Here is a 27,762-nt window from a genome sequence, read left to right as displayed (position 1 = left end):
CGTACGAACTTCGTTTCGCTTTAAATCAAAATGAGTTTAAAAAATGAATTCGAAACATTCTTTCGACAATTTTGGGGAAAAAATTCAACAGTGTTTAAAGTCGCTACTATTACTATTACTTGAAATTCAAATTAAACGGTTGATTGGCTTTTTATTTAAATTTATGTGAGAGTGATTTCTTCTCGATCGGTTGCAAAATCTAGACATTATAGCAGAAACATGTACTATTTGTTTATGTGCACGACCTTTTTGCTTGACCTTCACACTTAAATTGGTATCAATTAACTGCCTCCAACAAAATTATTGCACAAAATACTCAACTTTCAATGAAACCCTCTTTTTCTGTCCCATGGCCCGAAATTCGATAATTGAAACCAATTTTACGTTCCTCAAAACTCCCTTGTGCCATTTTTTCTTTTCAAATTATATGTAAAATAACGTCAGAAACTTGAAAACAGTGAACAGTGAATATAGACGCCCCTTTCGCCGACCCTTGACACGGAACATGCTACCTGGAGTCAATTACTCGTAGTTTATAACCCTCATCTGAACATTTTCATCTCAATCCGATGCATGATCACGACAATATCGCGAAAACAGTGAGCAACTAACATGGACGGCCTTTTTTTTACCACGATTCAAAACTTGACACCTGAAATCAATTATCTTTTCTGTTAAACTCCCATGTGCCAATTTTCATTACAATTCTATGCTCAATCAAGAGAATATCGTAAAAACAGTGAACCGATAATAACCCCTTTTGCCGACCCCTGATTCAAAATTTGAAACCTGAAAGCAAAAAAGCGTCCCTCAAAACTCCTATGCGGAAATTTTCATCTCAATCCAATGTAGAATAACGTCAAAATCGCAAAAACATTAAAGTTGGGTATGGACGACTCCTTCAGCCGACTTCTGATCCGCAATTCAAAACTGGAAATCGATTGCTCGTCTTTCAAAACACTCATGTGCAAATTTTCATCACATTCCGGTGTATAATTACACCAATATCGTAAAAACATTAATCAGTGAATATGGACGACCCATTTGGCCAACCCCTGACCCTAAATTTGATAACTGTAATCGATTATTCGTCTCTCAAAACACTCATGTGCAAATTTTCATCACAATCCAATGTAAAATAAAGCCAATATCGCAAAAACATTAATCAGTGGATATGGACGACCCCTTTTGCCGATCTCAAACCCTAAATTTGATAACTGTAATCGATTGCTCGTCTTTCAAAACACTCATGTGCAAATTTTCATCACAATCCGATGTATAATAACGCCAATATCGCAAAAACATTTATCAGTGAATATGGACGACCCCTTTGGCTAACCCCTGACCCTAAATTTGATAACTGTAATCGATTTTTCGTCTCTCAAAACACTCATGTACAAATTTTCATCACAATCCGTTGTATAATAACGCCAATATCGCAAAAACATAAATCAGTGGATATGGACGACCCCTTTTGCCGACCCCTTTCCCTTAATCCCTAAATAACTGTAATCGATTGCTCGTCTCTCAAAACACTCATGTGCAAATTTTCATCACAATCTGGTGTATAATAACGCCAATATCGCAAAAACATTAATCAGTTGATATGGACGACCCCTTTGGCCGACCCCTGACCCTAAATTTGATAACTGTAATCGATTGCTCGTCTCTTAAAACACTCATGTGCAAATTTTCATTACAATCCGACGGAAAATAACGTCAATAACGTGAAAACAATATTTGTCTTGTATGGACGACCCCCTTCAGAAGGGTTCGTCCAAAAATCTAAAAACATTTTTCATCTTTCCTGGTCCTAATGAGCATCCATGCCAAATTTCAGATCTCTAGCTCTTAAGACGGCTGAGTCTATAGAGGACAAACAAACAAACAAACAAACAAACAAACATACAGATAATTGCTTTTTATATATATAGATATATAGATTTAATCGACACGTTTCTCACAATTTTAAACTTTAAATTTGCCAAAAACGTCGATTTTATAGCTCAACTATATATCGCGATGGTAAAACCCATTTTTAAATGGATTGTAAATAAAAATAGCGGCTCGGATAACGCGGCAGCTCGGATAACCGGAGCTGAGAAAAGTGAGGTTCTACTGTACATTAACATTTGCCGTGTTATCTGAGGTGGCACCGAGATATTTCATTTCAATCAAATACTGTTAATCTCCTGGAGGTTAAGGGACTTACATGACTATTATAAAATTTCTTTAAAAATATTCTTGAACTATAACTAAATTTTGTGCACATTGATTACTGTTTGTATACCACAAAATGTTTAAGTAATTTGTTGTTAGGGATGAACCATCTCAGAGGATGAAAGTCCCGTACAAAAAAAAAGTACTTTGTTGTAAGCTATATTCCATTCGTAATTATTTATTGCGAATTTCAAATTAAATTCGATTTAAGAATTTCGAACGCAGTAAATCCTGAATGAATTCAAGAAATTAAAATTCAAATTTGTTTAAAGTATAAAAGTTTTTTGAATATTCCTAATTTTCATATAAGTAACATAATTTGCAAAAAATAAGAGATTTTTGAATTACTGAATCCTGGAATATCTTGTATGATACCGTTTCTATGACATTATAACCTTATATCTATAAAATATAAGTGGTATAAAAATATTGGATGCAACTTAAGAAAAAAAGATGTCTTTCTAATTTTTGGCATTTTTGTCATTTAGTCATTTTAGTCATTTTTGTATTTTTTTACATTCTTGTCGTTTTTGTCATTTCATCATTTTTGTCAACTTTATTAATTTTAAATCTTTAAATCTTTAAAGTCAATGAAATGTTCATCAAAATTAGTTTGGGAATGTATTGAGGCACTTGAAAAACTTGCTCAAAATAATTCAGTTACTTTATATTGGGTACCAGGACACTGTGGAGTTGAGGGTAATGAAAAAGCTGACATGCTAGCTAGACAGGGCTCCTCAACACCGCTTTTAGGTCCTGAACCCTTCTGCGGCGTCTCTCGCTGCTTTCTAAAAATGGAATTCAAAAATATTGAAAAACGAATGGTTGAAACAAACTGGAAGAACATTTTAGGAGCAAGACAATCAAAGCGTTTGATTGTTCCTAATGTTTACAAATCGAAAAAAATTCTAGCATTATCTCAAAAAGACCTAAAAACATTTACAGGACTAATAACAGGACACTGTGAATGTCTTTATCACTTAAAACTAATAGGCAAGAGTCATTCAGACGTATGCCGATTTTGCAGGGCTGAGAAGGAATCATCTGAGCATCTTCTGTGTGATTGCCCTTGTCTTATATCAAAAAGAACAAAACTACTCGGAAAAGGTATATTGGATCCTTCCGAAATATATTCTATAAGTTCCAAGAAGGTTGTCAACTTCATTCGTGTAGTTCTTCCAGATTGGGAAAATGCTAAACAACAAGAAAGTGACACTGTTGAAATCAATCAGAGTGATCTATCTTGATTAGCCACATTAAACAGGGGACAAACCACAAAAGATCTAACATCTGGTCGCAGTGGTAGGAACCCAACAAGGAAAAAAAAAAATTTATTAAATTTGTCAAAATTGTCAAAATTGGAACATTTTTGTTAATTTGAACCTTTTTGTCAGTCTAATCAATTTTGTCAATAAGTTTTGTAAATATCATTCCATTTTGTCAATTTTGTTGATTTTGTAAATAAAGTCAATTCTTTAAATTTGTAAATTTGGTCATTTTTTAGTTTATTCAGTTTTTTTTTAATTTTACCAATTTTGTCAATTATGTGAATGTTTATTTTATCAATTTTGTCTCTTTTGTCAATTTTGTAAATTTTGTCGATTTTGTTTTTTTTTTTTTAATTTTGTCAATTTCGATAATATGGTCAAAATAGTTTATTTGGACAGTTTTTTTCTGTTTCATCAATTTTGTTAATATAATTTGTTAATTTTGTCAATTTCATCATTTTGTCATTTTTGTCGATGAAGTCAGTTTGGTAAATTTTGTCAATTTTATCAGTATTGTTACACCAGCTAGATTATTCATTGCCAGTCTGCTAACTTTGTTGGAATTAATAATTTTGAACAATGCACACATATAAAAATTTTGTTCTGTTATTTTGACAATTTTTTCGAACAACCTTTTATCAAACAATTATAATTTATCAGCTTTAATATCTTCCACGAAATTTGAGTGAATTAACACACTTGATTCTGCAATAATGTGCTAGAACAAAACAAAACCTAATAACCAAATAATTGTTAAAACAGGTGCTTTTAAGCATTAAAAATATTTTATTGAAAATCACTCTATGAGAAAGTAAAATTTGAACCTTTGCACTGGTCGTTGGATTGATCAAAGAACTTTGACGTTGGCGTTGATCAAAGAATTTTAACGAATGACGATTCATGGAAATAATATCTAGCATATATGTATTGCATAAAGGCCGGGCGAACGGGAGCGAGGGGTTTAGGGGTTTAACCCCCCATGGAGATTTTTTCCAAGTAAAATTTTCACCGTACTATCGAAAAAATACACATTGAAAGGTGTTTAAAAATAAGTGTTAACAAGCAAGTCTGAAATCCGGCTCTTTCGGGAATTAACTCTTGAATGTAGAAGTGTAGAAGTGTTACTTAACAAGAACAGAGTTTGAAACGAACCATTTTAACTTCAAAATTAATTAATCGAACACTCATCTTATACATCGACCACTTGGAAACCATGTAACAAGCGTTTTACTCTCACAGAATAAGCAAAAAAAAAATCTAAAATCTCATACCTTTTACCTAATTTTTTAAAATTTGATTGAAATAGAATCATTTATGTCTTTAAAAATGTTATGCTAATATGAAATTTTGCTTAAGAAACAAATTTCAGTCTCAATTTAATATTGTTTTTGTTTTTCTCAGCATCACATTTGAGCAGATTTTGATTAACTACACAATGCCAAAAAATTTACATTTTTCCGAGGTGCAATGAATTTAAAACGTAATATTGACTAATTTGAGTGCCCTGAATCTAAGTTTGCAATTTTTCTACCAGTTTTTGTTATTGAAATAACTTTTCAAAATATTTAAAAAAGCAAAACTTGAAAACAAAAACATTTCATTTTGAAATAAAAGATTTGAATCAATCATCAACTTTCATCAAGACTTCAAGTCACTTTGAGTTCTGCGATAAAAGTTACAGAAGTTTTCTATATGTTTACGTTTTCTCATTTAACGAATTTGTAAAGAAGTTTTAAACCAAATGGAGTTTGGTTCTGGCAATAATGTCAAAATTACTTGTAATGATATATTTCCCAAGTTTTAAAACTATTGAATATTACTTTTTAAGAACATGCATCATGTTCATCAAAATATTATTTTTTATTTGAATGGAATATAATAAACGAAATCAGAATCAGATTTTTCTTAAATGCAGGTTTGATAATTAAACAGTTATCAATGATTGATTTCACTCAAAACTGACACGTTTTAAAAGTTCATATAATCAAAACTAAATGTGATAGTTCAAATTTGACAAAAGATTCGAGTTCAATACTCTAAAATCTACCAAATCAATGTTTAAAACATCAGCACTTAAATGCTGTTTCGTTGAGTTATCAATTAAATTCAATAAATTAGTTTTTTTAATGGTAAGTCGTGTTCATTGGATTTTTTTTTAATTTTCAATTTATTTAATCAAATTTTACTGTAAAGTTTTTTTTTTAATTTTGAAATAAATATACCGAATTTTAAAGACAAGCTATTTAAATTTTAATCAATATTTTCGATTAGTTTGTCTAGTTTTTAAAATATTGATTTTTTTTATTCTGAAAATATAAACTTGATTTTTTTTCCTAATCAAAAATTCACATTTCAAATCGCGATTTTTTTTTTCAAATTCAAAACACTATAGCGGAATTTTTCAAACAAACCTTCAGTTTGAAATGAAGAAAAGAATTATTAAGATGATTAAGATCAATTATGATGAATAGTTAAAAATTATTTTGAAGCAAATTTCTAGTTCAGCTAAAGAAACATTATTTTGGAAAATTTTTCAATGACTTACCATAAATATCATTGATTTGAAACTTTTATTGTGATTTGTTTTGAAAAATTTTGATTATTTTTTCAGTACAATACCGTCAAACGGGGCATCATGCAACAGCGGGGTTGAATGCAACATTTATATAACACCACACAGATTCAATTTTTTATTTAATGTAATGAGATAAAGTTATCTTTTAATGATTACAAAATGATGATGACATAGTTTCTTGAATCCTAAGATAATTTTTTTTAAGTTTTTGATTTTCATATAAAATTTGAAAAATCGAGAAATGATTGTACAATTTTTAACATTTTTCGGTGCCGTAAAAAACTTAACCCAGTATGACGGATTGGCTTGATAATATTACCTACAAACTTTATACTGGTTTTCTCATCCTATACCAACATTGATCATGTGGAAGTATTTTTCGAACAATCACTCAATTTTTTTAAATAAATATTTTTATAATTCAGTTACCCGTCTGGGGTAAAATGCAACAAAATGCAAATCGGAACTAAATCTGATAAATCGCGTTTCCATATGCATGGATATGATTGTTTTGCATTATGCGTGAGTTAACATTAAAATTTCATCCATTCCTAGATTTATATTCATGATTTGAGGTAATAGAATATTATGTAGTATTTTTTACCCCTAAATGTATGCAGAAGGTTAACACTTTTTTCTTAAAAACATTTTTATCAGAAAAAATTAAAAATTTAATTCGAACAAAACCAAAATTTACTGCAATTGGTGCTTTATGCGTTATAATATCACAAATGTATCAAAAACTATGAATTTTCAATCGTTTTCATTTGATTTTTCATAAATTACAGAGTTTGTTGCAACTTACCCTTTTTTTTTTAGTAGGGTGAAAATCACATGTTTTTGTAAATTAAAAAATAACTGGTGATACCAATAATTTTTCTGACTACGTCAGTTTGGTGACCCATCTACCTTAAAACTTTTGATGTACAAGAGGTATGATTATCTGTAAGCATTAAGATTTTAGAAGCCATTGAAGTTGAAAATTGTTGCATGTTGCCCCAGTTGACGGTATATAATTTTTCGAGTTTGTGTGATAATCATGAGTAAGAATATGGTTATGAATTCATTTTCTTGTTAATTGTGAATTTTTGGTTTTATTATTATTTTTTACTAAATTGGAATTTTGAAAACCCCCCGCGTGAACAGGTCCTTCGCACGGGCCTGTATTGCATATTTAAAAACGAAATACAGGCGTTGTTACCGCCTTATACTTATACATCATCGCTGAGCAGCTTCTTGGCTTGCATGCAATTAGTTTCGAAAAACCCCGTTAGAATACAATCTGAATTAATTTTGACGATTAGAGGGAAGAGGGAAGGAGGTGGGCAAAAGTTGAGATTTGAGGATCGATTTTTGAAAAATTTAGTTTTCATACAGTTTCGAAATTTTCCAATATATTTCAACATACTTTTAAAAGAGTAGGGGAGAGTGGGGATACTTGATTCCCTTTTCTTATTTTCGCCATATCTTATCGGAAAAATTTAGCAACTCGCTATCTTTTACATTTTCTGACAGCTTGTAACTTCAAGTTTCTATGCTCCGAAAATTGGAACGATACTTGAATCCGTTGGTGAGCTTCTAGCATTTTCGTGGGAGTAAAAAAATTCCGATTTTTCTGAAGCTAGGGGAGACTTGATCCCCTATTGAAGGAAACTTGATCTTTTATTCAGGAAGCCCTAATCTTTGTTTAAAAATCAAACAAAACCTCAAGATAGAATGTAAATTGACTATTTTGGTCATGTTTGTTCTCATTTCACAATTTATAGCTGACAGACAGAAGTAGAAAATTCTATAACTTTGTTTAAAAGCTTTTAGTATTGTATACTTAATGGCGCTATTTTTTATAATTTAGAGAAAATTAATTATTTAAGCCCTTTTCTTCAGACAATTGTTTGATAAATTTGAGTTTTTGGATAAATATTATGAATTTTGTTATCAGCAATGATAACGATCAATTCAGAAGAAGAATATGCCGTTTTTAACACTAGGAATCAATTGTACCCATAATCAACACTTTAGAAAACATCTTCTGAATAAAGTTGAGAGTTTTCCATTGCTTTGAAAATATGGCATTATGAAGTTCATATTACGCTCGAACGATTGATATATTGGATTAAATTTTTTTTTTCATAATTTTTCCATGTAAGGAACATTTTAAAGTGATGAATAAAGATCTTCAAGTTACATTTTGTGAAATTTTTCAAACAAAGTTCAATAACTCAAACAATTATTTTGTTAAAAATTTTCAAACTGCAAGCATTGTTATTTTGCTTATTTTGGCACATTTTTCTAGAACATTTGGTTTTTGTAAGACATTCCAATTTTGAGATATAGCTAAGCAATCAAGTATCCCCAGGGATCAAGTATCCTCATTCTCCCCTATGCTGAATAAAATTATCCCTGTAGATCACGTCATCGGAGCCAATAACCGGACAATTTGTTTTAATTTTAGACCATTTTGTTATTATTGTCGACTGTCGTAATTTGTCAATTAAGATCAAGACCGAAAATGTTTGTCATTCACGCCACTTTTGTCATTTTTGTCATACTAACATGTTCATCAATTTGGTCAAATTTAATAATTTTTTTTCTGTTATTAATTTTTCTATTTAGTCTATTTGGTCAATTTTGTCGATTAATTCTATTTCATCGACTTTAGCATTTTTATCCATTTTGTCAATTTAGTAATTTTTTACAGTTTTTCAATTATTTTATTTTTGTCAATTTCTCTAATTTAGAAGTTTGTCAAAATCGATTTTTTTTTATTTTTGTTCATTTGGATTAATATGAATTTATTTTAAAATCTGTCATGAATGTCATTCTTGTAATATTTGTTATTGCTTTTTGTTGTTAACATTTTTCAATTTTGGCATTCAGGAACTTTTTGTCAGTTTTTATTTTAATTTTTTCAATTTCATACATTTTGCCAATTTTTGTAGCTTTTGCTATTGTCGTCAAAAGTGTAAAATTTTTTTGTCACTTTTGTAATTTTCTCAATGACACCGTTTTAAATTGTATGAATATTGTTATGTGAAATAAATAAATCTATGTTTTTTTTCGTTATTTAAGTAATTTTTGTATTTTTTTCTATTTTGTCATATTTGTCAATTTCGTCAAATATTTCATTTCAATTCATTTGTGTATTTTTTCAATTTTACATTTTTTGTTATTTTTGTCTTTTAGGTCATTTTAGTCTAAATTGTCAATATTGTTATTTTTCCAATTGTTTCAATTATGTCATTTAAGAAAATTTATGAAGCTAACTAGCAATTAATTCGAAACGAGAAAATTACGTTTGAAATTTCAGATCGTCTAATCAAATCCTATTTAAAAAACAAATCACTTTATGTTGATTTTACATACGTCTCGGTGGTCGAGTGGTTAGCGTGGTAAGACGGTAATCGCTGGTCCACTGATGGCATGGGTTCGATTCCCATCTCGGTACTGGGTGTTGAATGTTAATCTTAAGTTGTCCACGTCATTTATTCAGTCTGTAAAGCCTAAATCGGCTAAGACGGTGTATGTCTTTTGAAAAAATAAATCAAGAAATGTACATTATATTCACTTACTGTTCGTTGGATATACATAAACAGCTTTTACTTTTTTCGGTAAATTAAGGATATTTTCTAGTTTCGCCCCCATCCAGGTTGACCATTAGCTCGATTTGTTTACATTTGGCAGATTCGCTCTTTTGAAATGTTTCGCTAGATTTGTCTGGCTTCCTGAGCACGAACGGCATGAAAGAACATGAGATGGTATGCTTACGATTGAAGCGTTGGGCGAAGGGGAGGACATACCATCGCTATCGAAGTAGGTTTAAGATGTGAGAGTGAAGTCACCCTGATTGACACATATTAAACTTCGGGTTTGTATCCCTTGATGCAATCCATTTTATATTAATTATGAAATGAAGCTTCAGCCACAATTTTGGATCCGGTTCGTCTAAAAGTTGAACTGGAATACTAAATCAAATTAATCCATTCCAACACAAATAACACACGACGTATTACAGGACACGACACTTAATGTTCTTACTTAAGCGGGCCACAGACTACACAACATTTGTACAAATGCGATGAAATTTGAAGAAATTTTGTCGCTGTAAACACGATTTGTATAGTGTATGGCACTGCTTGAATGAGCGCCCAAACGAATTGAGTAAAATCGGTCGGGATCGAAATATTTTGTACAAACCATCCTCCCAGCCGGGGTGGAGATGGTTTTTATTGTTGCTGTTGCTGTTTTCGCCAGCAATCGTTTGTGTTCGCATGAAAAATGTTTGTTTAGTGTGTGGGCGAGCATAGATCAAACAATCGTCGTGGAATCATCGAATTTGTAAAGGCCATTTGTGTAGTCTATGGCCCGCTAAACGAAAAAAAGGAACTAAAATTACCTTTTTGTCGATCGGTTTCGGGCTCGATGCTGCCCATCTACATGACGATGTCCGAGTCGGACATCGTCCTGAAGATGGGCAACATCGAGCCCGAAACCGGTCGACAAAAAGGTAATTTTAGATCTTTTTTTCCGTTAGTAAGAACGTTAAGTGTCGTGTCCTGTAATACGTCGTGTGTTATTTGTGTAGTTAAAAGTTCTTACGTTTGCACAACCCACTAAAAATAGTAATCCATTCCAACTTTGTTGGTTTGGTTATTATTCTATTAATGGTTATCATATTGTCGGAGGCTCCTCTTCGTTTACTAACGGGTTATCGCCTATCGTGCCTATGACGTTATGAAAGATACGACGTCATAATGTTGATCATCTGTGATTACTGGATATTTCTAGCAAGCCAAAATGGACACGGTTTTTGGAGTATTCATAGTATGATATTTACTTTGTTTTTTTTTTTAACTATTTTGTTATTTTTTCTTTCTTTTATAAACTGAAGAGGAAAAAAATTCAATTTTTTAAGATACAAATTATTTTAATTGTCCAGTCCAGTATCACAAAAACGTCGAGAACAAATGGTACAAAAATTCACACAAATACACACAAATACACAAACTTCGTCAGAACTCGTCGAGCTGATCCGATAGGTACTTATGTATAAAGGTACAGTGAATCCCCGATTTTGTCACCCGCGTGATGCATTCTAGGGTGACAAATTGGGAAAATGGAAAAATCGGGTAATTTTTAAAAAGCACTCTTTTTTAAATAATTCTGTTCAAATTAATCAGAAAACATCATTACTGCGTCACTTAAAACAATGGGGGTGTATTTTGTGTGCTTGAGGTTGATAATTAAAGTCTCTTTTTCATCGAAATATCATAAAATTTAGTTGCAATCAGTTTTTCTGGTAACGTTGCTGAGATTTGCCTGATCAAATTTCGGCTCGCGAAATTTTTCAAATCTTCGTGGTTGATTTGGCTGATTTTGTGACTGATTACTGTTTTTTTTTCGAATGGTAGTGAATAGTGCTTGCTGTTTATTGTGAAATTGGCGAGTTTTTGCATACAAAGATCGGGCATTTTAAGATTTCAATTCAGGCGGCTTGATTGGCTTACGTTTTTGGTTGGTCTGAGGTGGACGGGGCCCGGGGCAGAGCCCTGGGATTACTGAGAGTTGTGGTCGCATTGGCGGCGATGGTTATTTCAGCCAGGGGTTGGGGTTGAGGAGTGGAGAAGCCCGGTTGAAAAGTTTCGATGAATTCAATAGTGGTCGCGTAAGTTGTGTTTTCACAGAAAGGATTTTTCCACGATGTTTGAATGTACATGTGTGTTGTTGTTGAATTGTGGTGCCAGGGAGCTGGGGAATAAGTTGGTGTTTGTGAATGAAGGGGAAAAAAGAGTTGAGAAGGCAGCAACCGATGCGATGTTTTTATCTCGAGGCGTAAACCGGTTGAAAGAACTTCCGAATAGTTCCGCTTATAAGAATTCATAAACGGGCGCTAGTGAAGCTGTTCACTATGCAACTGGGCCATGAGGTAACGACGAAGACATTGGTTCAACATCGTCGGTTTGTATTTGGATGAAATAAGATAAGTATACATTTTTTGTAACTGATTAAAATCCAAATCATAACTTTCCTTGAACTTTTTCATTTGTTATCTATGATTTTTCAATGTTGGTTTGAAAACGACGTTCCTGCCGTTAATACAACGGTGGCGGATAGCAGAAGCTTGGAAAAGACATGTTTATTCAGCGTTTCCACTTTTAGATTCCTCTACAATCTGAACAAATCTATTTTACTGGACAAAACAACATCGTTAATCTGAAACAGTTGAATTAAAAAAATCCAACATAATCAAGCCAATTAATACTTATTAAAGCATCATAAACTTGAAATTTGTATGCGAGAAGGCCGTAAAAATATAAATTGTTTGAAATAGATTTATTTTTGTTTATTGAATTTTAGAAAGTTATCAATTAATTCTATATTTTTTTTATTTCAATAAATTCTTCTGTGTTTATTTGTTAATTGTTCTTTTAAATCGCCAAATTTAATGAAGATTCGATCAACACTTTACATAATTTTCCACTTTTTTTAATGAATAACCTTCGTTGTATAATTTAATTTTTTGTGTACATGCATGTTTGTTCATACATGCAGACTAGTATTATGCTTATGTAAATCCTAACAAAATTTTACCATTTCAAATATGTATCCTTTTATAAATTATTCAAAAATATTGTTTTCATATTGTAAATAAATTATATATTACACCTATTCATTTATCACCGTATTTTATACTTCATTATTTTATATATTACCACTTTGTTTTGTAATTTTCCTTACTATCACCAAACTTTTTCATATATTTAAGATTCGAAGTTAATGCAATAAATAATCCGAAGAAACTATTGCAAGCGGAGTGGGTTGCCAACCATTGTAGGTTTCTGAGGGTTGGATGCCTTCCTTCGACGAACCATCGGTCGTGGAAGTCTGAGAAGCAGAGGTGCAAAGAGATCCCTACATGTAGCATGCAGCGCACGACTTTTAGCCGATTCTAACAGACCGACGTCAGCCACGAAAGAATCGTCTTGCAAAGTTGCAGACTGATTCTTTCTCCCTTATGTGCAGAACGTCGAACGTGTCTGCAAGTAAAAGCCAACCGCGCGGTAAAATCCTTTGACTGCACGTTCCGAAAATTACAAACGATTCTCCGAAGTTAGGAACAGTTGCAAACTTGCAAGCCCGAAGATAAAATCCCTTGAGCCGAACAGAAAGAATCATTTCCGAAGATAGCTACAGTCTGCAAGTTGCTTGCATGCAGCGCGATGATGCGATGTACGTTTGCAAACTTGCAAGTTACAGGCAGAACCGTAGACCCGTTCTTGTGCGGTTCGATTTGATCCATCCCAACCCAACCTAAAACCGAACCGAATCCATGGCATGGTGTAAGAAAATGATAGGCCGAGGTGCCGTCGACTATCCATTCAGTTGCCGTTCAGCCAGCGAAGCGGCATGCCGTACGACAAGAGCAAGGATATGTTGAAGTTGTTGTTGTTGGTGCCTTCGTGTTCGTTTCGTTTTCTTCTAAGACGGATTCGAAAGGAAGTGGTGCCCAAATTTTATTTGAATTTTCAATTATCATACCAGGGTGATTGATATAAATCATCAAAGCAAATACAAGCAAATTTGTTTTGATTATAACTTTGTCATTTTACAAGTTATTTATAAACACAAAGTTGTTAATTAAAACTGATCCAAACACTGTTGGAAAATCATCTATATTGTTTTATAACAGAGCTGCCTTAAAATTCTTTAAAGTTTCGTTCCGAAAAATTCAATCGATTCTCCAAAGGCAGGATCACTTGATTAGTAGGATCACAGATTAAATTGTGTGAATTTCAATTTTAGAATTCAGTTTCATTTGCTTAGACATGTATAAGAATCACGTCATCTTTACCAAGTTATCTACAGTTTTTACAGAAAGTTTTTACAGATCGGTACAAAACTCAATAGAAATTCAGTGCTTGCTCGTCGTCATTCCAACCTTGAACTCAAAAACTTCACACACTGTTTGATTCGAATCTTCTGTCAAAGTTTTATAACTTGGTTTTAATTAATTTCGCGTCCTGAACTCGAATTTTTGGTCAGATTTTGTCTATCGCATCCAGTATTACTGATAAGGCTTTTAAAAATCAGTGCTATGATAAATCAATAACTGTCTATATATTATTTTTTACTTCTTTGCTGAAGACTGTAAAGCGTTTTAAGTTATACTTTGAAAAATATCTATAATTCATTTTGGTATAAAATTTCATCAGAATTTCGTCTCAACAGAAGGAAGAAAAAATTTCTTTTACTTCAAAGCCAAAATTACTTGCAGTCTTCGTAGAAACTTAAATTTTAAAAATCTTACTCAACGGTTGCTATTTATCTCAGATATTACGAAACTGCTTATAAAAAGCTGGACGTTTCACGGTTAAACATATCACGCTTTCGCCCATCAATCAGTCAATTGCATAATCTTCAAAATAAGAAGTATGGAAACTGAATAAATTATTGATTTATGTTTCAAAGTCAGCAACTTATGTACTTTTTATCAAAATAAATTGACTAAAGGATTAACATGAATGAACATTTTCATACAAATCGGAATTTTTTATTCAAGTTTTTTAAACTGTTTGCGTATCTTTCGTAACGAACTTTTGAAATCTGCCACTTTTAAGTTTAACTTCGCGAGAACTACTATGAAGAATTTTTGCAAAAGGCTTTGATAAGTATCTCAAATATCAAAATTTAAATAAAACAAGTCCAAAAAAGTAGATTTTCAAACAACTGCTGAATCACATATTTGAAAAACGCTGAATCACATTAAAAAAACGCTTTGATACGAAATATGAATTAATGGCATGAAATCAAATAACATCGCGTTTAAAGGTTGAAGTGACAGTGAGCACTTAGCTTATTTAATAGAACTATGAACGGTAATGTGTATCAACTCCATTTCATTTTACAACGGTGACCAAAAAAGGCACTCAGCTCGATCATTTTATGTTAACCTGATTTTCTTTGATTTTTCTTTTCAAGCTCCTTGAATTTGTGAATGTTGGCAACCCTGCTCTCAATACTGAATCTTTAATATGTGATTCTATTTTATCAAGTGATCCTATCCATGGAGAATGGATTGAATTTTTCGGGCCGCAGCTGTGTTATAAAACAATAAAGATGATTTTCCAACATTTTTAAGATAAGCTTTTATTAACACTTTTGTATTCATAAATAACTTGTAAGATGACAAAGTTATAATCAAAACAAACTAGTTTTTATTTGCTTTGATGATTTATCTTAAACACCCTAGAATGATCATTGAAAACTCAAATAAAATTTGGGCACCACTTCCTTTCGAATCCGTCTTAGAAGGAAACGAAACGAGCACGAAGGCACCAACAACAACAACAACTCCAACATGTCCTTACTTCTGTAGTACGGCGGCGCGCCGAGTGTTTTGCAGACAGCCATGTACATACGCTACACACGCACGCTTCGATGGCTGAACGGCAACTGAATTGATGGTCGGTGGCTGTGGCTCTTCGGCCTATCACTTTCTTTCTCCATGAACTCGGTTCGGTCGGTCCTAGGTTAGTGGAACGAATCCAACCGCACAAGAACGAGTCCACCGTCCTGTAACTTGTAAGTTGCAACTTGCAAATTTGCAAACGTACATCGCATCATCGCGCTGCATGCAAGCAACTTGCAGACTGTAGCTATCTTCGGAAATGATTCTTTCTGTTCGGCTCAAGGGATTTTATCTTCGGGCTTGCAAGTTTGAAATTTTCGTAACGTGCAGTCATCGCGACTTTTACTTGCAGACACGTTCGACGCTCTGCACGTAAGGGAAATAGAATCAGTCTGCAACTTTGCAAGATGATTTTTTCGGAGCTGACGTCGGGCTGTTAGAATCGGCACTGCATGTTTCATGATGGGATCTCTTTGCACCTCTGCTGAGAAGTAATTCGAAGGCCAAGCCACACAGACATAGGCTGGACCTTGCTACCGATGGGGGAACCATACATACATACATATCATAAAATTTAGTTGCAATGTTTCTTAAAACACTCTGTTTGGACCGGTATTATCAAAAAGAATAAATTATCCCCAGTGATTAAAATCCTAATGACCTTACAAAAAACAAGGTATTAAAAAAAGGTACACCCAAAATTCAGCCTCTGTGCCAATGGCGTGTAGTCAATTACATAGCATCATTGGTACAAGAAGATAACGCGATTGGTGCTGATTCGATTTGCTCCCACCGGCATTAATCTCCCAAGTTAACCGAATTGCGTATGTCTGAAAGAAACAAAATAAAAACGCTTTCACGTCCCTCCCTATCGCATCACAAGACGAAGAAGAATGGAAATAAATACCGGCCAACACCAGGCAGCCAGCGAACCGAGCGCTGTGCGTGTGAATGTAGCAAAAGCAACAACAAAAACATCCTTCTAATTCAATCCCTTCAATCCACCGGCAAACAACCACGGCCGAGCTGTGCGTGTGTATGCAGTAAAAGCAACAACAAAAAAAAACATTCCTTCAATTCAATTCGCCGGCAAACAACCACGGCTAAGCTGTGCGTGTGTATGTAGCAAAAGCAACAAGAATATATTCCTTCAATTCACCGGCAAACAAGCACCGGCCAAGCTGGCCGGCTTTAGCAGCTGTGTATATGTAGCGTGTGTATGTAATAGCAGGCAGTAAGCAAAGCACAGTTCTCATTCAATGGGTTTCCCGTTTCCTCCACTCCAGTTCCCTTTCCCGTTTCCATCGCAAGACAAATGAATACCTTGAAAGGAGGCCAAACGCCGGGAAGCCACTGTCGTGCGTTTCTTTTGTGATTGATCGGTGGCAGAATGCCTACACCCATAGAAGAGGTTGCAAAAATCCAATGCCTATTTAGCAAATCTCTGTGCCGATAATGCGCTGAAATGTGTACTGTGCCGAAGACGGTATGTTTGAAAAACCGTAACTGGCATAAGGACTCGGCTCCGAACCAAAATGATGACCACTACATTCAAGCGAAACAAGACAAACATTTTATGGGATTTCCTTCCTATTGGATAATTCATCCCAGAAACAAGAAAATAAAAATTAAAACCACAGCGCCGTAGTGAGAATCGTACTCAAATCACCAATTATATCGTCTTGCCAGTCCGACATTCTAACCAGTGTACTATTCGAGCTTCATGCAGGACGAGGGACATTTGTCATAGGCTTTCTGTTACCGATCAATCACAAAAAAACGTACAACGGCGGCTTCCCGGCGTTTGGCCTCCTTTCAATGCATTCCTTTGTCTTAAGATGGAAACGGGAAAGGGAACGGGAGTGAAGGAAACGGGAAACCCATTGAATGAGAACTGTGTTTGCTTACTGCCTGCTATTACATACACACGCTACATATACACAGCTGCTAAAGCCAGGCAGCTTGGCCGATGTTGTTTGCCGGTAAATTAAAGGAATGTTTTTGTTGTTGCTTTTGCTACATACACACGCACAGCTTAGCCGTGTTTGCCGGTAGATTGAATTAGAAGGATGTTTTTGTTGTTGCTTTTGCTACATTCACACGCACAGTGCTCGGTTCGCTGGCTGCCTGGTGTTGGCCGGTATTTATTTCCATCCTTCTTCGGCTTGTGATGCGATGGGGAGGGACGCGAAAACGTTTTTATTTGGTTTCATTCAGACATACGCAATTCGGTTGCACTGGGAGGTTAATGCCGGTGGGCGCAAATCGAATCAGTGCCGGTCGCGTTATCTTCTTGTACCAATGATGCTATGAAATTGACTACACGCCATTGGCACAGAGGCTGAATTTTGGGTGTATGACAAATATCTCTCTTCCTGCATGAAGCTCAAATAGTACACTGGTTGAGATGTCGGTCTGGCAAGACCATTTGGTTAATGATTTGAGTTCGATTCTCCCTACGGGCGCTGTGGTTTCTATTTTTATTTTCTTGTTTCTGGGATGAATTATCCAATAGGAACGAAATCCCATAAAATGTTTTTCTTGTTTTGCTTGAATGTAGTGGTCATCATTTTAGTTGGGAGCCGAGCCCTTATGCCAGTTACGGTTTTTCAAACATATCATCTTCGGCACAGTGCACATTTCAGCGCATTATCGGCACAGAGATGTGCTAAATAGGCATTGGATTTTTGCAACCTCTTCTATGGGTGTAGAAAATGTATTGCGCTAAACAACTTCCAATAAAAAAAATCAAAACTGACAACTGAGGGTGCATTCCTTCTGCTTATTTCAAATGAAGCTGTACGGATAATAGACAACATAGTTGATTAGGCTGATGCTTTAGGTTTCTCGATGAATAACTTCATCTTCTTGTGGCGTTTTAGGGAAAATGCTAAGAAGAAAGCTCAATTGAGTCCCTTAGAGCCAAAGGGATATAAAAGAAAAAATGATCGATTTAAAGTGTATAATGTTAACCGATTTTTCATTTTTTAAACTTTTTTTGGTTATTTTTGTTAGATTTTTAGAGTTTTATTTACTGCTGTCTTTAACCTAAAAATGAGTAAGATGACCTAAGCTTGCATCGATTAAGGGAGCGAGAACAGACGGAAAAAGGAAACTTAAATACCCTTAAACATCCCAAATAAGGAAATAACTTCTCGTTCATTAGTATCATGAACGTGGAAACCGTAGACTCGATCTTGTATTAAAACAATATTTTTCATCCTACCTCCACCTGCTGGAATACTTCATTTTATAACATTTACATACCTACTTTTGCGTTCGTATAAAAAATCATGTTTTTGAAAAATATATGGAAATTGGAATGATACAGTCACTTGGAAGTGTGATTTCTCGAAATAAGCTATGCGCAATTATAACATTTTGGCTCCAAGGTTCCAAAAACTAGCTTTTTGATCATATCGATGATTTGTTTTGTCGTTATATTTATTATTTTGATTGTATATACCAACTTTATTATTGTTCAAATATGAATAAATACACTTGTATGCAATCGGACATCTTTTTTTGTCATTCATATGTCGCTATCGATGTTAACATGTTGTATAACAATGTTGTCAACTGACGCGATACCAATATTTAAATAATCATCCCAAAAGGAGAAGGTTTGAATCTGAGAATTTTTACATAAAATAAAAAATAGTGACAAAATCGGGGGCAGACATAATTGGTGCGTGACAAAATTGGGAATTCACTGTATATCTAAGAGCCATAATTCATGATCTCCCATATCGATCGATAATTATATCTTTCTGTAAGAAAAGCTATATTTGAGCCTCGAAACTTGATCGTTTCAGCTAAATTTTCAGTCTTTGGTGAAAAGATGATAAATTCCAAAAAGCAAACAAATTACCTACCTATTTCACTTTTGGGCGAGCTGATGAGACTAAAAATAAAAACAAAACATGCGCATTAAATCAAAATATGAAACACTTTCCTTCCGCAGGATCATCCGCCAGTGCCAAATCGTCAACTCTCCCGTTACCCCACCGTCTTGGTCCGGAACGACCACCTCAGGTTCGGGAGCGGGAACGGGAACGTGACCGGGATCGCGATGGCTACTACTCGGACCGAAACGAGCTGATACGGGAACGTGAGCGGGATCGCGACCGGGATCGAGGCTATCTCAGCGATCATAATTCGAAGTATGTTTGTAGTTGGGCTTCTCTTAAACTGATAATTTTAACCGTTGTCCTTAATATCAGCTACTCTACCGCAACGCGGTGTGCTTCCTGCATCGGGGAATCGGCCCGAGCTCAGTGGTTCCGCCACTCGGACGGCTGGCGATCGGGCAGCTCCAACTTCGGTTCCGGTTCCGGTCCCGGTTTAGTTTCATCGCAGAGCAATGCCGGGGGCCCAGGTGGTGGCCAGGGAGGTCACAAACGGTCCCCTTGGGATTCCTTACCTTCGCTGCGTCAGGATTCCAGCCTTAACGATTCGGGTTACAAGAGCAACCGGGCGGATTCTTTCGAACAGAGGTAAGCTGGAGGTGGGCGGGCGAGCGATCATTTGTTCCCCGGGAAGGTCAACCGTATTATCAAATCTGATGTCAAGTTCTGTCTCGTCTAGGGGTGTGTTCGATCGGCAGGACAGTCTGCGGTCCGATTACATGAGCGATCGGGAGCCACGCTATGGTATTGTGCAGCAGGCCTCCATTGACAGCACCGATTCGCGCTTGTGCTATCTGACATCATCTGAGGTAAGTGGACACCTAGTAAGATTTACATGAATGTTTACAATTGGAAACCCATGATAATATACCTATCTATTTATGTTGATGTGATTAAAAATCATAACATGTATACCAACAACTGTTTGAAATTGCCAATTCAAAAAACTGCTAAAACATCGATTATATGAAAAATATGGGTAGAAAAGACTTTTTTATCGCGATAGAAACCTTTTAAATTAATTAGGGCCCTCAGAATCCGAGGGGAATAAGTGGCAAATAATAATTTCGAGAAAATGCGCGGTTCTCAAAAGCTCCAGCTAAGAGAAGCTTTAAACATGAAAAAACTGCAAATGAACCTAATTTTTCAAATTTATCAATAATGTAGCCTAAAAAATCCTTAAACTATGTTTTTTTTTATCTAATAAAAAACTGAATAGAAGTTAGGTTTAAGAGTTATCGATATTGGATTGATTTTTTGAGGGAAAGAATGTCTTTAGTAGATGAGATGAATTACGAACCCCGTCTAAAGGTGGGGTCGGGAAACAACGACAACAATTCGAAAAATATGTACAAAGTTCACATTTCATATAAATTGAATCATATCAGTTACAGTACGCGACAAAACATAGAGAATGTTCACGGTGAAATTGCCACACAAAATTGATTCACAAAATTCGAGTTTTCATTCGATTGCCATAAAATTCTCAGAGATTGAAAAATAACTATTAAACTCAATTTACCATTGTACTCGTATTTTATTTACTGTCTTTATCTTCGCAAATGCCGGCACCTTGGTCTTAACTCTGGTTATAAGATTCTGCACAACCTGTGATTCAACCGTTTTTTGCATGTAAACCCATACTTTCTTCAGTTCCTCGACTGTCTTCACTACCTTAGGTCTTTTAAGAAGGTGCTGCTTCTTTATCGCCCAGTACTTCTTGATGGGGCGGAGCTTCGGAGTGTTGAACATTTTCGGCACGAAGTTGACCTTAATGTCCGTATACCACTTCAGCACGTCCTTGGAGTAGTGGCATAAGGCCAAATCCAGCCAGAAGATTGTTGGTCGTTGTGGGCCTTCAGGAGAGGAAGTAGCCGCTTCTGAAGGCACTCTTTCATGTACACCTGTTCGTTCAACGTGTCCTGGGTCACAAAAGGTGCACTCCACTTCCCGCACGTGCAGATGGCTTGCCAAACCAGGAATTTATTCTTAAATTTTAACATCTTTTGAGTGCGGATATGCTCCGACACATGCCGGGGATCTGTTTGAAGTCGGCCTTCACATATGTTTCGTCGTCCATGATGCAGCATCCAACTTTCGTCAGCATGTTGAGGTACAACTTCCTGGCACGGGTTTTGGTGGACTTGTTCTGCTTCTCGTCGCGATTAGGGGCCTTTTGTCCTTGAACGTTCGTATCTCAGCCTTAGTTTTGGCCTTCTGGACAAAATTTTGGCTCCGGTGCAGCTCCTTAGCCACATCCCGAACGAAGGCATTCGGGTTTCGGTTGAAGGCCCCAACTACGCGGTTGTGATTTTTGGTGTTGTACGGAATACTTTTTCCTTCACTTCTGGGCTTTCGATCGGTGGTCAATCGTTCCTTGAACCGCTTAATCACTTGCGACACCGTGGAATTCGCGATTCCCAACGTTTTACCAATGGAACGATGCGAGAGACCCTCGTTCGCTTGATGAACGCGCATGATTTTATCATGTATGAGCTGTTCTTTCGATTCCATTTCCGCGAGTTCGATCACAGAACTTTAAAACTTGCAAGATGTAAACAATGCATTATGAACTAAATTCACCCAAATTTTCATTAAATTCTACCCAACGGTTAAAAACTTAGATCAATTTTATAGTGTGGCAATTTCATCGTGGGCGGGCACCCTTTAGTACGCACTTGCTGTTGAAATTTTCAAATCACTGTATCTTTTTTTTCATATAAGGATTATCAATTCGAAATATTCTGATGAAATGTAGTATACCTACTACTAAACTGTAAATATACTAAAAGTATGTACACTTACAACTGATAAAGAAAAAAATTGTCAAAAAAAAAACAAATTTGTCAAAAAAAATTATATTACGTTCTTCACAATAAAGCATAGTTAAAACCAAAGACAGTTTTCGCATGGACAAAATAATGCACGCACTATCATTAATCTTAACAGTCCGCAAATTTTCTGCTTAGAAAACTGTTCCGTCTTCTGATAAGCCAAAAAGGAATCAATTGCTCGCCAACTCCGTCGAAACTAAGCGTTTTATCGTTTGTTTATCCTTTAAAGGGCACGACGTAATTCGATAAGATGGTGAAAAAGCAAGTGTCCGTAGATATTCGTAAAGTTCAAGCTAAAAACCGCCAGTTTTTCAAAGAAAAATTGCTAGGAAATACGTTTAAATTGCCGGTTTTAAGCCTGTTGCTTCTACTTCGTTCTCCTGGTTCATTCTAGCAATTTTGCTTTGACGGTTTTGTAGAGAATATTGACGGTTAGAGTTAAAATAATGTAAAATTAAATAAGATCTGTTAATATTAATGTTTATAATGTTCATAATAATTGATATAAGAATAGCTAAAATTGAATTAATTTGAATGTAGAATTTCAGTTGTTGAAATATGGAGTGCTTCCTTGAAGAGAGGAACGCTATAGAATTGAAATTTGACACAGAGTTGGAGAACGCAAAAGAGAGCAGCAAGCTTGCTCTTGCTGGTGGATGTGTATGAGAGAAATGTCTCGTTGAAAATTTTGGAGAGTTTTCTGATCGGCCTAGAACGAGGCCACGCGGTTAGGCGTCAGATTGTAAAGAGTTGTAAACGAGTACAGTTGTGTTTTTGTTTTAGTTTGAAAAAAATATCGATAGGTCACGACAATGGCGTGGTTGCGTCTCCCAATCAGTGCTTACGGCCAGTTGTGCTTTGCTTTTTCTGGTGGTGTGTTATTGTGAATGATAAAAATAAAATTTGAAATGAAACTGAGACTTTGGTAAGTGTGCTGTTCGAGAAAGTTGTCAGTTCCGAGAAATGAATTTGGAAAAAATACGTTCTTCAGTGGCCGTCAAAATCAAATGTATGTAAGTAAAATGTTGAAGGTCTTATCAAATGAAACTTGCGGTTGTAAGTTGCTGATACATTTCTCTGAGATACACCCATTTAGTAAACCGACTGTGGGTTCGATTGGTGTTCACGTGAGTAAGTACTTTGAACGGAACTATAACAAATTTCGAATAAGTTTTTTTTGGTTAAGAGCGAATTGAATTTTAATTTTTTTAATATCTGATCTGAGAAGTCGTTGAAAGTAGATTGATTCATTTTGTGTTTATTTATTTAGAAGGAGTAATAGTTTGAAATCAAGAAAATGTAAAATGTGAAAATATGTCACGGAATAAAATAATCTAATTTTTCTTTACCATTTTGTTTTGTTTTGTTTGTTTGTTCTTAAACAATGTGATTTTCTGGAGAAAATGAGCGAAGTTGAAGAAAAAGTTATAGCCAACCGAATCGTATATCGGTGATATAAAACAAATAATAAAGTTTAAAAAAAAACCCCGAATGTGTTTCAATGCTGCATTTTTGAATTTCGATGTCAAACTTGAAATTCTAAACAAGAGTGGAAAATAAAATAAAATTAAGTCCTGCGTTTGGGTTAATAACAGTCCCAACAGGATCCGTTAAAATAAACAAAAATGAAGTTCTGTTTTTGGGTGAATAACAGTCCCAACCGATTAAGTTTAAAAACAAATGAAGTCCTGTTTTTGGGTGAATAACAGTCCCAACAGGTTAAGTTAAAAAATTAAGTCCTGCTTTTGGGTGAATAACAGTCCCAACAGGTTATGTTAAATAAAAATAAAATGAAAATGAAGTCCTGCTTTTGGGTGAATAACAGTCCCAACAGGTTATGTTAAAAAAAAAAAATAAAATGAAGTCCTGTTTTTGGGTGAATAACAGTCCCATCAGGTTGAGTTAAAAAAAAAGTGAAGTCCTGCTTTTGGGTGAATAACAGTCCCAACAGGTTATATTAAAAAACAAAAATAAAAATAAAATGAAGTCCTGTTTTTGGGTGAATAACAGTCCCAACAGGTTAAGTTGAAGAAAAAAAATTAAGTCCTGCTTTTGGGTTAATAACAGTCCCAACAGGTTGAGTTAAAAAAAATGAAAGTGAAGTCCTGTTTTTGGGTGATAAACAGTCCCAACAGGTTAAGTTTTAAAAAAAATGTTATGTACCAATAGGGTTCGTTGAAACAATTTTTTTTAAGGGTAAATAACAGTCCCAACAGGTTAAATTGAAAAAAAAAAATGAAGTCCAGCTCTTGGGTGAATAGCAGTCTTAACAGGTTTAGTTAAAAAAAAGAATAAGTCCTGCCTTTGGGTTGAAAACAGTCCCAACAGGTTAAGTTAAACAAAAATGAAAATGAAGTCCTGGTTTTGGGTGAATAATAGTCCCAACAGGCTATATTAGTTTAAAATGATGATCCAAACAAATTCTGTTCTTCGATAAATAGTCAATAGTAAAGAACTATGAATTAGGAAGCATAAATTCTGAGTCAAGAGAGAAGAATGCAGAATGAAAAATTAAGACTCATGTGTTAGGAATCATGAATCAGAAGAGTCAAATGCAGTGTGTCGATGATCAACAAGTGTCGATGATCAACAATCATGAATTTTAAATCAAATGTTAATAAAAAAAAACTAAAATGGAAGACTTTAGAATAAGTAGAAAGTCAAGATGTAAATCTTTATATCAATTTACGGACTAAAGTCAAAGCTAGAATAATAAGTTTCGAGCGGATACTCGGAATTCTTGTTTCAAGGGGACCATTAGCCATGGGGCATATTAAAAAAAAAAACAAAAAGAAAAAAACGAAAAGCAAAATTATGAAAAGTGCAAAGTAATGTAATGAAAGTGGAAAGTAAGGTAAAGATAATGGCTAAAAGTGCAGAGTCGAAAGGACTTGATAAGCAAAAAAAGGAACGAATACAAAGCTAAGCGATTATAAAAAAAAAACGAAAAGCCATTTGCAAGATTCAAGATTCAACGGTTTATATTCATGTGTTAAAAGTAAAAGTCAAGTTTTAAGGATTATGAAGTGGAAATAAGAAATAAAACATCAAAACAGAGTCCAAGGTTGAGAACTAAGTGTCAACAATCCAAGAGTAAATAAATAAACACAATGAAAAATGTATGCTTAATTTTGAAGACTAAAAAGACGAATGAACAATGGACAAAGACAGTATACAAAACAAAATGAAGCAAATAGGACAGAGTAAATGACGAAGATTGCCAATAGCAAAAATTGAAGAGTAAATATTATAGGCAAAAATTAGAATTAAATATGAAATTTCAAAACCAAAATAAATCAAGTGTAAAGAGTAAATAGGTAAAAGGAAAGAGTTATACATAAAGTTGAAACTTTTCGACACGAATGCCATAAGGATGTTGAAGTGTCGTTAATAAAACCTTCTATAAGCAAAATGTAATATGCACAGAGTGAAAAGCAAAGAAGGTGAAATAAAAAAAAAATGGAAAAAAGGGAAGAGTAGAGAATAAAGAGAAGAATGTAATGAGTAAACTGTAAAACGTGAAAATTGAAGAATAAATAGTCAAGAGTATAATGTATTCAATAGAAGAGAATGAAAGATAAAAAGTTTAAAAAATAGAGTAGAGTGATTAAAGGATAGAACCAAGAGCCATGAAGAAAAATAAAAATGAAATGAAAAGCGAAAAGGGTAAAATAATAAAAATAATTGAAGAAGTAAAACAAAAAGCAGAGAGATAGAGAGGCAAAGTGAGAAGTAAAAAAAAATAAATAAAAAGGTAATAATAAAGAACAAAGAATGAAAATAGAGATTGGAGAGTGAAGAATCAAGACTCATAAGTGAGGATTCAAAAACCAGATGCCTAAAATCGAGTGACAATAATGTTATGAGAACCATGGGTTAGAAAAAATCAAGTATAAACAAAAGACATCGGATTCAAAAGTATAAATTCCAGATTAAAAAAATATAAATTCCTGATTAAAAAAAATATAATCAACAGGTGTCAAAGCTTTAATCCAGAGCGGGAATTCAAGTTTCAAGGATTCGCAATCCAGAGCCATGAAAAATAAACGGAAATCCTATATCTCTACGATAATCTAATTTATGATCAAGTTTTAAAAAATAAAAGTCATCAGTTAAAAAAACACATAAATGGGCCAAGTTTCAGAGTCAAATGATAAGTATCGGGAAATCGAATTCAGGAATTAATCATTAAAACAGAGTCGAAGGTTAAGTTATAAATGGTGAACAGATGGTGAAAGGTGAAAGGTGCAGAGTGAAAAATGAATGGGGAAATTGAAGCCTAATTAACAAAGAGTGATCATAGATTAAATGATGCAGAATAAAATTAAAAGAGTATTAAAGAGTGAAAAAGATGAAAGTTATAAAGTAAACAGTAGAAAAGTGAAAAGTTATGAATAATGAGTTAAAATTATAGCATAATCAATAGAGAGTGAGTAGTGAAAGATATAAATTTAAAAAAAAATAGAATGGAGAGAATAGAGTAAAGAAGCCATAAGGGCAAAATAATCAAAATAAAAAAAGCAAAATAAAAAAAATTAACATTATTTTATTAAGTTTTATTAGTGACACTTTACCAAATAAAAATTAAAAGTAATGTACAAATGTTATGTGTAAACAAAAAAAAAGATAAAGAGATAAAAATTAAAAGTAAAATAAAATCTAGTGCTAGAGGATCTTTACAAGCAAAAAGTAACGAGAACAGAGTGAAGAAAAGTGTGAAATTAAAAATAATTAAAAAAAACAGTGATCAAAAGTCAAGACTTCAACAGTTCATGTTCAAGTGTTGAAAATAAAGAGTCAAAATTAAATTAAAAAATTCCCAGTAGAGTCAAGTGTTGAGTGGATGATCAGTGGAAATAGGCGTCAAAACGGAATCGAAGATCAACCCAAGAGTTATAAGTTAAATGTACAGAGTGAAAACAGATCGATGGAATGGATGGATAACGAACAAAGAGTAAGATTGAATGAACATAGAGTAAATGGTAATGAATTAAAGGGATAGAATAGAGAGAAAGGAGTAAAAAGTGAAAAATAAAGAATAAAAAGTCAAGAGTGAAGTGTTGATAATAAAGAGTAAGGAGTATGATGTTTTCGATAGAGAGTGAAGAACTAAGGATAAAGAGTAAAGAAAAAAATAAAGCAGGGAGTACAAAATAAAGAAAAAAGAGCAAAGAAGAAAGAGGGAATAGGAAAAACAGCCAACAGTAAAAAGTAAAGAACGTTAAAAGGTTAAAAAAAGGTAAAGATGTAAAAAAAAAATGAAAGATAAAAAAAAAGTCAATAGTCAGCAGTACTTAGTAAACATGATTATTTAAAGAGCACAGAGAAAAGTTTAAAGTACGAAAAGTACAGAGTGGAGAGAAGTTTTATAAGCAAATTGTAACAATGAAAAAAAAATAAGGGTGAAGTGTTATAAGTGAAGAAACGAAAAATATAAAAAAGGCAAACGTTATGTTGTAAAGGAGAAGAGTAGAGAGCACAGAATAAGGAAGTTGAAAAAAAAGTGTTGAAATACAAGAAAATAAAGTAAAAATAATAATTAAGAGTGAAA

The 27,762-nt window shown here is 34.1% G+C and overlaps 1 protein-coding gene across 9 annotated transcripts in view; it reads left to right on the top strand.

Annotated features, from left to right (window-relative positions):
* LOC129750787 (protein still life, isoform SIF type 1-like) overlaps nucleotides 1-27,762 on the top strand; it is a 597,153-nt gene that overhangs the window by 181,858 nt on the left and 387,533 nt on the right. For 8 of the 9 annotated variants that reach the window (XM_055745852.1, XM_055745854.1, XM_055745849.1 and 5 more), the window contains 3 exons: nucleotides 19,434-19,632; nucleotides 19,693-19,965; nucleotides 20,042-20,186. In XM_055745852.1, coding sequence (XP_055601827.1) covers nucleotides 19,434-19,632; nucleotides 19,693-19,965; nucleotides 20,042-20,186 — 617 coding nt within the window. The remainder of the gene's footprint in view (nucleotides 1-19,433; nucleotides 19,633-19,692; nucleotides 19,966-20,041; nucleotides 20,187-27,762) is intronic. The other variant, XM_055745850.1, reaches the window with a different exon arrangement.

This window comes from Uranotaenia lowii, chromosome 3 (assembly GCF_029784155.1).
Source record: "Uranotaenia lowii strain MFRU-FL chromosome 3, ASM2978415v1, whole genome shotgun sequence".
NCBI classification, from domain to species: domain Eukaryota; kingdom Metazoa; phylum Arthropoda; class Insecta; order Diptera; family Culicidae; genus Uranotaenia; species Uranotaenia lowii.
This window is presented reverse-complemented; position numbering and strand designations above follow the sequence as displayed.